Source organism: Phoca vitulina, unplaced genomic scaffold (assembly GCF_004348235.1).
Source record: "Phoca vitulina isolate PV1807 unplaced genomic scaffold, GSC_HSeal_1.0 scaffold30, whole genome shotgun sequence".
NCBI lineage: Eukaryota > Metazoa > Chordata > Mammalia > Carnivora > Phocidae > Phoca > Phoca vitulina.
The window spans coordinates 17,307,230-17,322,044 of NW_022589733.1; the positions used below are offsets into that span (position 1 = coordinate 17,307,230).

General features: G+C 50.6%; 1 protein-coding gene across 5 annotated transcripts in view; it reads right to left on the bottom strand.

Annotated features, from left to right (window-relative positions):
• Nucleotides 1–114: 114 nt before the first annotated feature.
• TK2 (thymidine kinase 2) overlaps nucleotides 115–14,815 on the bottom strand; it is a 34,513-nt gene continuing 19,812 nt past the window's right edge. For 2 of the 5 annotated variants that reach the window (XM_032424164.1, XM_032424166.1), the window contains exons 8-10: nucleotides 14,554–14,633; nucleotides 12,296–12,376; nucleotides 2,895–11,165 (exon numbers count right to left, since the gene is read on the bottom strand). In XM_032424164.1, the coding sequence (XP_032280055.1) occupies nucleotides 11,067–11,165; nucleotides 12,296–12,376; nucleotides 14,554–14,633 (260 nt within the window). In that variant the 3' untranslated portion in view covers nucleotides 2,895–11,066. The other 3 variants (XR_004301774.1, XM_032424165.1, XM_032424167.1) reach the window with 3 other exon arrangements.

Here is a 14,815-nt window from a genome sequence, read left to right on the forward strand (position 1 = left end):
GCCACTCACTCTCTCTGAGCCTTGTTTCCTCATCGGTAAAGTGAGTATGGTCGGACCTACTCGCAGGAGGCTGGGAAGAGTTGGAGAGACGAGGTGTGCATGGCGCCCCTCAGTGCCTCCCTTGGGCGCTTCCTGTCCCTTCACGTCCCTTGGGCATATCCGAGGGGCAACTTCCTTCGGCATCCTTCAGGCACCTGTCACAGGGCAGATGAAAAGACAGCTGCGTAGATAACCAGACACATAATACACCCTTAACTCGCTTAGACTCCTCTGTCAGCCTCCCTTCTCTCTCTACTAACTTCTGGTTAACAGAGAACAAAACCGGGGCGCCTGAGTGGCTCAGTCGGTTAAGCGTCTACCTTCGGCTCAGGTCATGATCTCCGGGTCCTGGGATCGAGTCCCACATCAGGCTTCCTGCTCTGTGGGGAGTCTGCTTTTCTCTCTCGCTCTCTCTCTCTCCCCCTCTCCCCTCCCCACTGCTCGTTCTCTCTCTCCCTCTCTCAAATAAATAAAATCTTTAAAAAAAAAAAACAGAACAAAACCACACTTGGGAGCTCAGGATCATATGCTGGCTCCCCATCCAGGGATCGGGGCTCCACTCGTGGGCTGCAGGCCCCCCTCCACCAGCCATCTGTTGCTCCCACATGTGCACATACACACACACACACTTGCACACAAGTGGGTACATCCAGAGGTGCTGCTCTCCCCACAGCATTCGCCACCCAAGCAAATGACCCCGTCTATGCACGAGCTAAAGCCAGAGGACCCTGTCTAGGCCAAGTTCCAGGATTCTCTTGCTCAATTTTCTCCAGGGGCTCCCAAGGCCACACCAAGCCCGAGGCTCGGCCCCTCACTATACTTCTGACCTCATCTCATGCCCCTTCCTTGCCCCCAACCCGCTTCAGACAAGACAGACTGGCGTCTTCTAGATTCCCCAACAACCTAAGCCAACCCCTACCTCCCAGCCTCTGTGTAAACTGTTCACTTCCCCACTCTGCACCCTGTCCCCATCTTTCTTGTTATTCACATCTCACCTTAATGTCACCTTCTTAGAGAGACTTTTCCCCGACCACCCATCTATCACATCAGCTTAGTTTAATTTTCTACACGAAGACATTTCATTGATTCATTTTCCATTTCCTGCACTAGAACATAAGCTCTCTGAGAAACTTCACCTTGACTCATTCACCATGGTTTCCAAGGATCCATCAAATGAAACCATCAAATGAGTAGAAAACTTAGAAAATACAGATGAAGGGCACCTGGGTGGCTCAGTCCGTTGAGTGTCCAACTCTTGATTTCGGCCCAGGTCATGATCTCAGGGTTGTGGGATCAAGCCTCGCATTGGGCTCCATGCTCAGCACGGAGTTTGCTTGTCCCTCTCCCTCTGTTCCTCTCCCACTTGCACTCTCCTCTCTAATAAACTGATAAAATCTTTAAAAAGAAGGAAAGAAAGAAAGAAAGAAAAAGAAAGAAGGAAGGAAGGAAGGAAGGAAGGAAACAAAGAAAGAAAGAAAGAAGGAAGGAAGGAAAGAAAATACAGATGAATATGAAAACAAAAGAAGTTACTATAGTATCTACTACTGGGAGATACTCAATGTTATGGTATTAGCATAATTTGGCATGGAGCCCAAACTCAGGACTCTGAGATCAAGACCCAAGCTCGTATCAAGAGTCAGATACCCAACCGACTGAGCCACCCAGGCGCCCCTTGGTCTTTTTTTATAAATGTGGGATTGTAGTATTTATAGTTGTGTTCTGCTTTTATTTCCCAGGAAGAGAGTTATTTTAACTAATTTTAGATTTAGAGAAAAGTTGTGAAATAATGCAAGGAATTCCCTTACAGTCCTCCCCCTGCTTCCCCTGAAACTGACATCTTACGTAACCATAGTACAATTGTGAAGAACAGGAAATCAACACTGATACAGCATTACTGACTAAGCTACAAACCTTTTTTAAATTTCACCAGTTTTCCCATTACTACCCTTTCTCCATTACAGGATCCTATCCAGGATCCCACATTGCATTTGTTACTTTTCTTTCATCTCCTCCAGTCTGTAACACTGTCTCAGCCTTTTGTCTTTCATGATCTTGATGCTTTTGGTCAAAATTTAATACTGATCAGTTTTATTTAATTGAGTGTCACAATTTGGGTTTGTCTGGTGGGGGGGGTTGTTTGTTTTTTGTTTTGTTTTATGGCTGAAGTTATGCATTTCTGGCAAAATATCATGAAAAAATGATGCTGTGTCCTTGGTGCATCTTATCAAAGAGTTCATGATGTCAATACATCTTATTACTGGTGATATTTACCTGCTGCATCCCTTGAATAAACCCCTTGTCCTAGGAGCCCTGGTTCCTTTCATTGGAGAATGATGTTTAGACACCAAGATCCAGGCGCCAGGTGTGCTCACTGTTACTGGCTGTCACTGCTTTCAAGCCTAGTCAGGAAACATACGGATGTGTACTAACCCATGCATATACACATGTGGCTCTATTTCCGTATCTATATAGAATTTTAAAACTGTGAGTTTATACTGATGCCTCTGCTTCTAATCCAACACCACAGGGTTTATTTTACCTGTGCCCTTTTATTTATAACTTCTTTCTCTAGAAGAGAATGAACCCCAGCTCTCTTAATCTACAGTCGACTTATTTGCTCAAGACTATTACTAGGGGCACCTGGGTGGCTCAGTCGTTAAGCGTCTGCCTTCGGCTCAGGTCATGATCCCAGGCTCCTGGGATCAAGCCCCACATTGGGCTCCCTGCTCTGCGGGAAGCCTGCTTCTCCCTCTCCCACTCCCCCTGCTTGTGTTCCCTCTCTCACTGTGTCTCTCTCTCGGTCAAATAAATAAATAAAATCTTAAAAAAAAAAAAAAAAAAACTATTACTAAAATTCCAGAATTGCTAACCATACCTCCATGAGAAACACATTTAAAACTATAGGACAGCGTTTAGGAAGAGTGATTTTTGCCTCTACTCTTCCTACATCCAGTCAAGACCTTGTTTTCCAGTTACTTAGGCTACTTCTTTATTTTCTCACCCCTCCAATGTGGCCGTTTTTCACGTGGGATGTTGTCAGGGCCACCTGTTTTTGTTTTCTGTGTTCCACTCCCCCTACATCCTCCATCTTATCAAGGGGGGTAATGTGACACATTCCTATGGTTCTAAGAGTCAGTTATACAAAAAGACACATTCACACAAGAATCGTTCCCTTCTCCTCCCTGCAACCCCATCCCATCCTTCCCTCTCTCCAGCCTTTGTTCACCAGTCTGTTCAGTTTCTGGGTTATCCTTCCTGCATTTCCTCTGCATCTGTTTATGTTCTTAGGTTTCTCCTTTCTTTTTATATAAAAGGTAGCGTACCATAGATACTCCTTGGGATATTGCTTCTTTTTTCACTCAACATTGCTTTACGTCCTGGAAATCACACCTGTTCAGAGAGAGCTTCCTCATTCTTTTTTCTACTCCACCGTGTGGCTGCACCATAGTTTATTTAGCCACTCTGTTATGTAAGATCTTTAGGTTGTTTCCAATTATTTTGCAGTTAAAACCAATGCTGCAATAAATAACCTGGTGCGTAGATATTTTCCTATTGTAGGAAGTATATATTAGATCCCAGAAGTGGGATTGCTGGTTTGCGATATAAGTGCGGATGTAGTTTGTTAGCTGTTGCCAAACTTCTCTCCAGAAGGGTTGTACAAATGTATACTCCCACCAGTAATGTATGTGAGTACTTTTTTCCCCACAGCCTCACCAACAGAATGTGTTTGCTGTTTTGGTTTGGTTTGGTTTGCCAGTCTGGTAGGTGAGAAATGGTATGTCGCTGTTCTTTTAATTTGCTTAGTCCATTTGGGCTTTTATAACAAAAATACCACACACTGGTGACTTAAATACAACCGAAATTTATTTTTCACAGTTCTGGAGGCTGGAAGTCCAATGTGGTGCCAGTATGGCCGGGTTCTGGCAAAGGCTCTTGGCCAGTTTGCAGACTGCTGACTTCTTGCTGTGTCTTCACATAGAAGAGGCATGGGAGCTCTGTGGGGTCCCTTTTATAACAGCACTGAGTCCATTCATGAGGGCTGCACCCTCATGGCCTAATCCCCCTCCTGAAGGTCCTCCTAAATACCATCGCCTTGGGCATTATGTTTTCAACAAGTGCACTTCGGGGGAGGGGCAAATATTCAGACCATAGCATTTGCATTTCTGAGTGAATTTGAGTGTTTTTCACATGTTTACGGGCCATTTTTAGATCTTTTTTGTAAATTGTCTTTCACATCTTTTTCTCATTTTTCTATTTGATTTTTGGTCCTTTGTCCTTCATTTTTAAAGAATTCTTCATGGGTAGTTAGGAATATTCACCCTCTGTCTGTTACATAAGTTGCATTTTCTCCCAGTTTCTGGTCTTTTGACTTTGTTCATGATGGGTTTTATCACACAATTTTTAAAATTTTTATTTAGTCAAATTGATTAACCTTTAGTTTCCCCTGGATTTTGAATCATACTTAGGAAGCTTTCCCTAAATCAAGGTACTTGCCTGGTTCCAATTTTTACATTTAGATCCCTAACCACTTGGAGTTTATTCTTGGGTACAGTGTGAGATATGGATCTCTTTATCTTTCCCCAAAGGGTCACCTTGGCACCATTTGTTAAAAAGTCCATCTTTACCCCAGTGATTGGAGATGACACCTTGTTCAGGTACTAAATTTCCACGTGCGCTTAGGTCTATTTCTGGGCTATTCATTCCACTGCTCTGTCTATTCATGCAGCAGTACCACACTATTTTGATACTAGAGGTTTTAGAGTATGTTTGAATGTCTGGTAAGGCTGGTCCTCCAACATTGTTTTTCTTTTTCAGTGGTTTCCTGGTTATTCCTGAATGTTCACTTTTCTATATGAATTTTAGAATAACGTGTAGAGTTCCATAAAATGGACTGTGGTATTTCTACTGAGATTGTATTAAATTTGTAATTTAACTTAGAACTGACATCTTTATGTTGAGTCCTCCTATCCAAGAATGGGATGTCTTTACATTTGTTCAAGTCTTATTTGCTGTCTTTGAGGACTTTTTAGCATTTTTTCTTCTATGTTTTTGGATGTATCTTGTTAAACTTATTCCAAAGTACTTAACCTTCTTTGTTACCACTGTAAATGGGATTTTCACTACCATTATGACCACTGTTTACTGTTTGCATATGCTAATTTTGTATCCTGCTAGGTCACTAAAATGTTATTGTTTGTGTTAGTTTTGTCACTGATTCTTCGGGATATATTATGGTGTTAATTCTTTACCCCAGCAGAAAGGAATGCTGAGGGGCTGCTGGTGCCCTCCTGCCTCAGTGTGCATTTTCTCAGGGGTATTTCAGGATGGGGGCATCTAGGAGGAGCTAAACTACATGCTTCATGAGTGGAGGGGCCGTGTCTGTCCTGTTCACCAGTGTGCACCTGTCACCCAGCACGGGGCCTGGCACAGAGTTGGTGCATGGGAAGTGCTGTCGAAAGACAGGGAGAGAAGAGAGGCCTGCTTACAGATGGCCCGAGGACTCTGGGCTAAGCAAATGGCTGGCGAAGATGCTGAACTACTAGCTCCCCCATGGCACTGATGAAGAAGCAGGTCTTAAAAATGAAAATGCAGCATCTCCACCACCCTGGCCTGGAGCAGCCCACTAACAGCTTCCCCCTCCAGGAAGGTGCAAGAAAGTCTGGTCTCTTCTCCAGCCAACTACAGAGAGCTGGAAGGGGTTTGAAGGACAGGGAGTAGCCTGGCGCGGCTCCAGACCCTCTGTGTCCATCCCCCTTCATAGTCTGTGCAGCGTCTCTCCTCATGAGGGAGAAAACAGAAGCCCGGTGTCCAGGGGAGGAAGAAACAGGACCAGAGAAGTGAGGTGACCTGCCCAAGGTCTTGCACCCAACAACCAGGGAAATGGGAGCCCAGCCTGTATTCTGATCCCAAAGCCCAAGTCCCACCCACAAAGCCAAGTGGATCCCAAAAGGTAAGAGTCACTTAAAACTTAACAACTGGCCATTGTCTATTTTTTCTGGGCATTTCCTAAGATGAGCCTGGAGCTGCCAACATCTACCCATCTCTGGCTACAAATAAATCTGCTCTGCGCATTAGGGAAAGGACGAGTGAGAGGTCACCTGAGCCCACTGAGAAGGAGATCTCCAAGAAGACATCAGTTTATTGTGTAAGGAATCCAGGGCCTTGTTGGTATAAGAAGTGGTGTCCGTTCCCATGGCCTGAGAAGCAGCTGTCTCTCTCCAGGCCCCTCTCTCATGCCATAGGATGCCAGCTATAGATCCAGAGTCCCCATGAGAAGCAGAAACATTTTTAAAAAGAAAAGAAAGGCCAATTGCCTGCCCCATGCTCTGTTATTCCAGAAGGGCCATGATGCACTTTTCAGAGGTACGGTCCCGAAGGTCAGCCTCAAAGAGGCCTGTGACCTGTACCTACTGAACAGATCAGTCCAGGTGGCCCCCTGACTAGCTGGTGAGAGCACGCATCCACACCACTCCAATGGAAAGTGCCAGTCCCTGCAGCTGCTGCCATTACTCAGCCAAGTACCTGCTTTAAGGCCCCGTTTTCTGGGCCACATCAGATGAACGAACATTTCCAGGGACACTTGCCGCATACCGGGCCCTGGTCCAGACCCCTTCCATGTCCTGAGAAGTGAGCAATTCTCTCATTTGACAGGAGAACCAACACTCACAAGACATTCAACAACCAACAAGGGGCCAAGTTTTCTTGGGACTCAGGGATGGCCAATTCTAGAAAGTGTCGATCAAGAGAGGTGGCTCTCAAAGGGTGGTCCCTGGACCACCGCCTCGTCGTCACCTGGAACGGTGTCAGAGAACAGATTCTCGGGCACACCCCAGACCTGCTCAATTGGAAACTCTGGGGGTGGGCCTCGTAATCCATGTTTTAACATGCCCTCCGGGGAATTCAGATGCACTGAAGGTGGAGAACCAGGAGCTAGAGACTCCCAAAGGGCACAAAAGCCGAGTCAGCCGCAGGTGCAGGTCCCCTAAAACAGTGCTATTCTCAATGTGTGTTCCGAGGAACACGAGCACGCGTGGAGACTGTTAATGGCTATTCCCCAAAGAGGGGTTCTACTGTCAATGAGTTTGAGAGTCCCAGGATTAAATAAAGTTGAAAAGGGGGTTTGATCACAGGACTACTTGAGTTTAACTAATGTACCTTGTGCGTCTCAGAGAAAGTACCCAGGTGGTGCTTCCCAAACTTCCCAGACTACGGAACCCTTCTTTCTCAGGACACCTATTATTATCTCCCAGAACACCTGTGTTCCACAGACCCCAGCCTTGAAGAAGAGAAAAGCCAAGAAATGCAGAAATTTAGGAAGATGGCAGTAAATGCAATACCCACTCTGGACTCCACAAGACTGGCTGTCTTTTGGCTTCTGTTTAATGACAGCCTTTAGCAAGCTCACTATCTTATGTAAAGTAGAGGAACACAGAGTTCACTCGGCCTTAGGGGACCTGAGGGGTTGGGGTTATGAGGAAAAGAAAGCCCCGTGCCAGTGACCCTGGGGCCCCGGGTGAGTAATCCACTGCCAAAGCCCAGAGGCACCAGGCAGGGTATTATTGTTATTAGATTTTCAACAGGGAGGGCTGACATTTCCAGGAGCTCATCAATTACTTTAATAACTGTAATTCCTCGGGCTGGAGAGGCCACGGGGATGAATGTTGCTCATTCCACAGCTAGGGGAGCATTTGAAGTGAGCGCCCTCATCCAGCCCCAGGGCTCTAGGAAAACAAGATGGCATAGATTGAACAGCACCTAGGGGCAGGCAGGTTCTGGAAACATCTACCTGCTCTCAGAGTTGTAAATGCTTCAATCCTTCCCCAGGTCTGGGGTGGGAGTCTGTGGGAGGCCCTGGAAGGGTCTCTGACTGAGGTATTCCACAGGCAGGGAGGGGGAGGGGGAGGGGGTGAGGGATGGGACTTCGTATCTAGGTGAGGGGCTCAGGTGTTAATGAAAGGGGGTAGGAAGAGAAACAGAAAGGTGACATCATTTCCCAGGGTCCACAGTTAGGAGGGCCTCCTGAGAGCCACGCAGTGGGAGTGCGTCGGCCCGGCGGTCTGTGCCCGCACCTGGCTCCACCCAACGCAGGAGGCAGGTTGAGCCGCGGACACCGAGGACACTGTAGCACCAGGCGGTGAGGGAGATGCGATGTGAGGGCAGAAGGGAGGGACAGGTGGGGCCACAGGGCACCACGGCCCTGACGCCGTGGTCCGGCCCCTGAGTCCCGACTTCCCTCCTGCCTTTGCCCCACCTCCAAGGCCTCTGGCAAAATCTTGCTAGAACCTTCCAGCTTATCTCAGTTGTGCCTTGCAAAGGTCATCATCCACATTAGAATTAACGTGTGAGCGGGGGACAGTATGTCCTGATGCCAGCAGTAGCCGGAGGAGGAGCTCTGGCACCATCTTGGACAGGGAAGTCCCTGCCGGAAGGAAGCCACGAACCAGGAAGTTGAACTGGGAACAGAAAGCCAGCAAGAGCCCGGGACCCCGATGGCCTTGGAGCCACCACACCAGCACTGAATCACCCACTTCCGCACTTCGATGTGACACAGAAATACACTTCTATCTCATTTTTTTTTTTTAATCACCAGGTACACGAAATATTTTTGAATGATTCTAATTATGTCTCTTGCATATAAAATTAAAAAGGTGACGAGTAAATTAGAATTATTTCACTAAAAATGCTAACTAAAAGAAAACATGTGCTATTCAAAAAAATTTTTTAATTACCGAGAGTCAAAGCAGCTGGGGCCACTCCGGGGCGTACTCCCGTTATGCCCTACGGAACCCCACCTCAGGGTAAGAATGGGGCGACACCAGCCTAGCGGGGATGTCATTGCCCTGGCTTGCTCTGTCGGCAATTTAGAGACGCCAGCCCCGCCATGCTCCTCCCAGCCATTCCTGAGAGTCCCCGCGGGCCTCCCCTCTGCTCTAAAAACTAGGCCCCGTGCCTACCATGTGCCGTCTGCCCTCTTTGTGCCCTGGCTTTTATAGCTGCTCCGCGCCCCCCGGTGCCACCAGCCCTGCCTGCCACACAGGGAGAGCAACCCTCGTCCGTGCAAGCCAGGCACCAGCCGTTTCGTGGGACACAGCTGGCCCGCGAGATCTCGGCCCCCTGCCCCGGCTGCTGCAGACACACGGCATCCGCTCCACGGTGCCAGAGCAGGAGGATGGTGAGCTCTCCTGGACCCGTACAGCCCATGTTAGGAAAGATGGGGTTTAAAAAAATGAAAACACATTATCCTACTGGCAAAAGGATGCTGTTGCGGGGGGCTAAAATCACTGGCCTAGGCAGCACGCCAAGATTAACATCAGGTTTTAGGTGAAGGATTTATTGGCGACCACGGGGCAAGACTTTACTTTCTTTAAAATCATATTTCCCCCAAAACAGATGCTCAAATTGAGCTGTGGGGGGGAATCCTGGACTGTTCACTTACAAATTCCCAAAGACTGCCCTGGCTCGTCAAGATACCGGGCAGCATAGGCCCTTGCCTCCCCCCGACGTCTGGTCGGTCCCTGACCTTTGGGCCGAGAGACATGTCCCCACTGGGCTGCTGCCCCTCCTCCTGCCCATGGAGCCCAAGAACTGGTCCAGGAGTCACAGTGCCTGCCTCCCTCTGGGGCGGGACCACCAGGGCTCTGGTCACCCACGTCGAGTCAGAGAGCTGCACGCACAGGTGCCACACTCACGCAGAGGCTGGGACGAGGCCTTCCAACCGTCACCGATGCCAACCACTGCTCGGGAGAGGCTGAGGCCTGTTGCCCCAAAGTCACAACTGACCCCTCCCCATGTTTACAACCAGTCTTCTCGAAGCTCTCTCCACCCACCTCCAAAATATCAGGAGCACCAGGGCTCCCAAGAGCCTTTGCTTGCAAGCCCTGATCTTCCAGTCCAGACTGCCCCCCTTAAAAGAATGTTCTTTCTCTTACTTCCCACTTGACTCAAGAGACAGTGGTGGCTTTGATGAGTTGCTGCAGCTGAGGGAAGCTAGGATATTTTCCGAACCAATAAAGATGATTTCATGCTGTATGGTCCAAGGGTCTCCTTGGATGGAAAAACATTTCAGAAAGACTTAAGGCCACTTGCGTCTCTCCCCGGGACCCCAAACTCTCAGTAATTCCAAGGGCAAAGCTCTTCACACAAGGCCAGTACAGAGTATGGAGGCCTCAGAAGCCAGGGCTGGTGGGCCCCTTCCCCAGCCTGGCCCTGGGCAAACCACCCAGGCACCAAAGCCATTTCCCCGACAGAGAACTGACAGCAGCTCCGGCAAGGCCTTCGTCACCAAGGAGACCGACACCAGTCAGGAGCCCGCGCAGGATTCTCCTAAGGACATGGAAGTGCAGATGCCGAGGTGGTCAATGCCACAGCAGCCTCCTGCTGGGAAACCACTGAACACCGGGCTCAAGCCAAACACGACCCAACTCTGTGAAAGTCTAAGAGCATCGATTGTCCTCGAGAGCGGCTCAGATAATGAGAAAATGATGGTACTGACTCCGTGCACTGCCGATCTCCCCATACACACGTGAGGTCTCTAGCAAGGGAAGGCAGGCTCTCAGGAGGAGGGCGAGAATGTTTGAGAGTCACCCCGAGTCTGAACTGTGCCAACGCCACTGTCCCTGGCTCTGTGACCCTGGGGGAGTCTCTTAGCCTCTCTGAGCTTCAACTTCTTCCCTGGGATGTGAGGCCACTACCTCACCGTCCTGGGTGGTTGGCAGTTAGAGACCCTAAGCCCAGCATTACTTCAGGCGGCTCTCCCCTTAATCACGGGGACCCAGCAGCGGGAAACCAGCAGGAGAGGTGCTGGGGAATGCAAGGTTGCACACACCAAAGGGCATGACAAACCCATTGGTCCCATTTGTCATTTACCCTCAAGGGCCAGAGACCCAGGATGAAGACACTGGCAAAGAGGAAAAGACCATCAGGAAAACAAATGTGGCCAGATATCAAGCCCTCTTGAGAGTGGATATTTCCAAATTGCTCCTAATAGCTAACTTGGCAGCATTTTTTCTGGCATGATCTTCCCCATCCTATGAACCATGTTTCTGATTCTCTGGAGTTAATATTCGGTCCCGGTTTTGTTCAAAGAGTTTTAACATTTTCTGCACGTCGTGGTCAGCCTCAATCACCTGGAAATTAAACACACGGGTCACAGGGCTGCGCTTGACCTCAACACCATCCTCCCGTCACACATGAAGAGGGAGAGAGACGGAGGCACACAGGAGGAGGCGCAGAGGGGCAGAGAAGTCCAAGGTCACAGGCAGATAAAAAGGAGGGTTAGAGCAGAACAGCACCAGGTTCTAGGTCAATTCACATTCTCAACTACATTTCCACTTAAGAATCCACTACGGTTGTCCCTGCAGCCAGCCCGTGAATGATTTTTTTTTCCCCCATCGTTTTATATTATCCAATAACGAGGGGGGGGGGGAAACAGATGTTACTTCCTTAAAAATCCAGTACAGTAATATCTCACTTTCCAGCAACCTCATGGCCTGGAAGCACCATGATGAGTAGAAGTTTCCGAGCAGCCCACACAGATGTCCCTCCCTCAGATCCCACACTGGGCGCACATTGCCAGACGTCTCGGGATCCATCTGCCTGCCTGAAGAAATTGAGCAGCAGCAAAGCAGGGCAGGAGGGGACAGGGAAGCAGGGAAAGGCGGGGCGGGAACGGCACGCAATTAGAAGTGGCGAGTGTCGGCAGGACAAGCTGCTACACAAAGCTAACGCACGAACTCAAAGACATTAGTGGTCTGGGGCAAACCGTCCTACACACCTCAGCACCTCCTAGGGGCGCCACTGGGTACCAGCCCAGGACAGCAACTGGTGTTCCTTCAGATGCCCTGGGTCACCGAGGAGAGGGGCAACGAGGCTCCGTGGCTGCCATCCACTGGAGAAGGGGTGGTTGCATCAGAGAGACCACCATCCCAAGGGGCTAAAGCCAAAACCCACGTCTAGAGCCTTCAGCCATCTGGAACGCTCCATCACGGACGATGCTGGATAAGTGAGATGCTACTGTGGCCACCGGTGTAATGACACGGGACAGGTCACCTTCTCTCGGGTCTGTCCAACAGACCCGGAGACTCAGTCCAGAATAGGGACCAGGAGAGAGAAAGGGCCCCTTCTACCCTCCCTGCTTCCTTCTTCTTGATCCTCCAGCTCTAAAGGACCTGGCCCCTCCCCAGACTGCAGAGTGGCTGACATTCCCCAGGTCACTCCTCCTTCCAGAAAAGTCTCCAGCCCTACGAGGGGGACTTACCAGAACAGGGGCTGCCACAGGGAAAAGGCCCCCTTGGATGAGCCACTCCTCATAGAGGTGGTGAATAGCATTCAGGTAGTCCTGCCAGGAAACACATACACACACAAACATACACATGTACCCAGGCCTTCGGGAGCAGGCAGGGGAGCAAACCTCTCCAGCAAGGACCTCGGGCAGGGGCGTGAACATCCATGACCACGGGGAGTGGCTTGGACAAAGGGGTCTGCAACTGCCAACCTGGCTCAGGCGGACAGTCATAAATGCAGCCACTCCCCCCCGCCCCAGCCAGCCGGGCCATGGCGACAGTTAGAGGCGCCCCTCCCGCCACCCACTCCCCCTCCCCAGCACTGCCCTGCTCCGATGGTGCCCCGCACACACCCTCCCACCTGACTTCTCACGCTGATGCCCACTTGTCCATCAGCAGGGCCACCAGTTCCTTCATGCTGGGGTCCACAGCTGCTCCATGACTGAGCTTCCCAGCCCTGGACAGCCTCTGACATCCCCACTCTGTCCTTCCCAAGAGGACTGTGACCCTCACTGGCCTAGGAGACCCACTCCCGCTGCTTCCACCCCACCCAACAACTTGTGACCTGTAAGCCCTCTAGACCATGAAGACTAACTTCAGAAAGCCCCACAAGGTGGAAGCCAGGGGGAAAGAGGCCCGGACATGCCCCTAAGCCATCAGCACCTCTGCACCATGCAGGACTGGACAGACACTTTCTCACGCGCAGGCCACGGTGCTCTGACCACCCACGGCCACCTTCCCAAGCAGCAATTTACTGCCAGCCCAGAAGCTCCCAGGGAAACCGCAATGCCACCTTTTCATCCACCATCGAGTTATCCCTTGGCAACAACAGATGTGTCCTATAGGCCTTGTCAGAAATGCTGAGATAAAGGCCCGGCTAATAATGGCCTGGAGGTACTCCAGACTTGTCATTTCTTCAGAACATCTGGGTCACCGCACAGAGCGGCCCTGCCCTACCATGGCCTGACCCAGCCCCGCTCCACTGTGCCCTTCCTCCAATCACTCCTGTCTCCGGATTTCAAAGGAGCTACCCAGAAGGAGGACTATGCCTTCATGGCTGGCATCAACCTTACTGGTACCTGGGGAAAACAAGGTTGGGTGGGCCTCGGGAGCCAGGCGGGTCTTCCAGGGCCCCTAGACCAGCCCATCCTGAGCTCAGACCCATCCCAGGAAATGCCTGCCCAGGCTCTGTCCCAGTGGCATTCACATGGGGCATTCAGTTCAGTATTAACTGAGCAACTCCTAGGTGCCAAGCCCTGGGAAACACGCTGGGGATGCAGGGAATAAAACCTAATCTTAAAAAGCTCACAGTTTGATGAGGGATGGAGAACAAAACATATAAACAAACAGTTTCAGTATGCTTGTCCTTAGGGTTGTGACCATCATAATCCCAGAGGTTAGGGGATCACAATGGAGGGAAGGTCAAGGAAGGCTTCCTGGAGAAGGTGACATCTAAGCTGAACTTGGAAGGCAAAAGAAGCCACTGCACAAAAGCACATTGGTGTAAGTGCAGGGTGAGTGTGAGTGTGTGTGTAGCCACGACTAGTCTCTGTGGCCAGAGCATGAAAGGCAAGGAGTAGAGGGAGGTAACGTGGATCCAGCAGGATTCGAGGTGGCACGCGACAGTGGGGACTTTACGCTAGACGGCAGCAAGACACCAAAGGGTTGGTGGCTGGGAAATTGCATGAGTGGTGCTCTGTCCTGGAAACATCCCTCCCCAGCAGCAACGTGGAGGCCAGGTTTGGGAGGGCATGTGGGGAGTGAAGGAACAGGACGAGGAGGGCAGTTCAACAGTTACAACAGTCCTGACGAGAGGCCCTGTGGCCCTGAGCCAGCACCCGGAAGGGCGAGGCACTGGGCAAGTACCAGAGAGGACAGCCTCGGAGCCCAGCACTGCACTGAGCACCGGGGACGGAGCTGCAAGCGGGAGGGAGTGTTCTAGCGAGGCTCCAGAGCTGGGCACAAAGGCAAGCAATCCTCAGGAGGTGGACAGGACACACCCTGGGGGGCGCCTGGTGGGCAGCGGGAGAAGGGATGCCTTTGGGCCCAGAGGGCGCCAACCACGGCGACCCGGGCCCCAGGAACTTCACACAGCATCTCGGGCCACGGAGGAAGTCCAAGCTTACCCCGCAGTATGCTCAGTTCCCGTTTCTCTGTCCACGACAGCACAATGATTTCACGGAGGGATGGAGGTAGTTTCTCGGGCATTAAGCAGCTTCAAGGGGGCTCTTACCAGGGGAATGACCGTCTCCTCTTCCCTGCATCTCAGCCGCAGTCTCTGGTAACAGGTCTCAGGGGTGGTCCGGAGATACACTGAGATTTAAAAAAATAATATGTGGCTCTAACGACTCTGTTTGTGACTTAGAAATGGAGGCCAGGGAGAGGGGGAAGGCAGGCCTATGCACAAGGCGTGGAGAGAAACACCTGCCAGCCACTCTGAGCAGGACACACGGACCACAGCCAGCCCCCAGCCTGACCACTGACCAGCTGCGTGG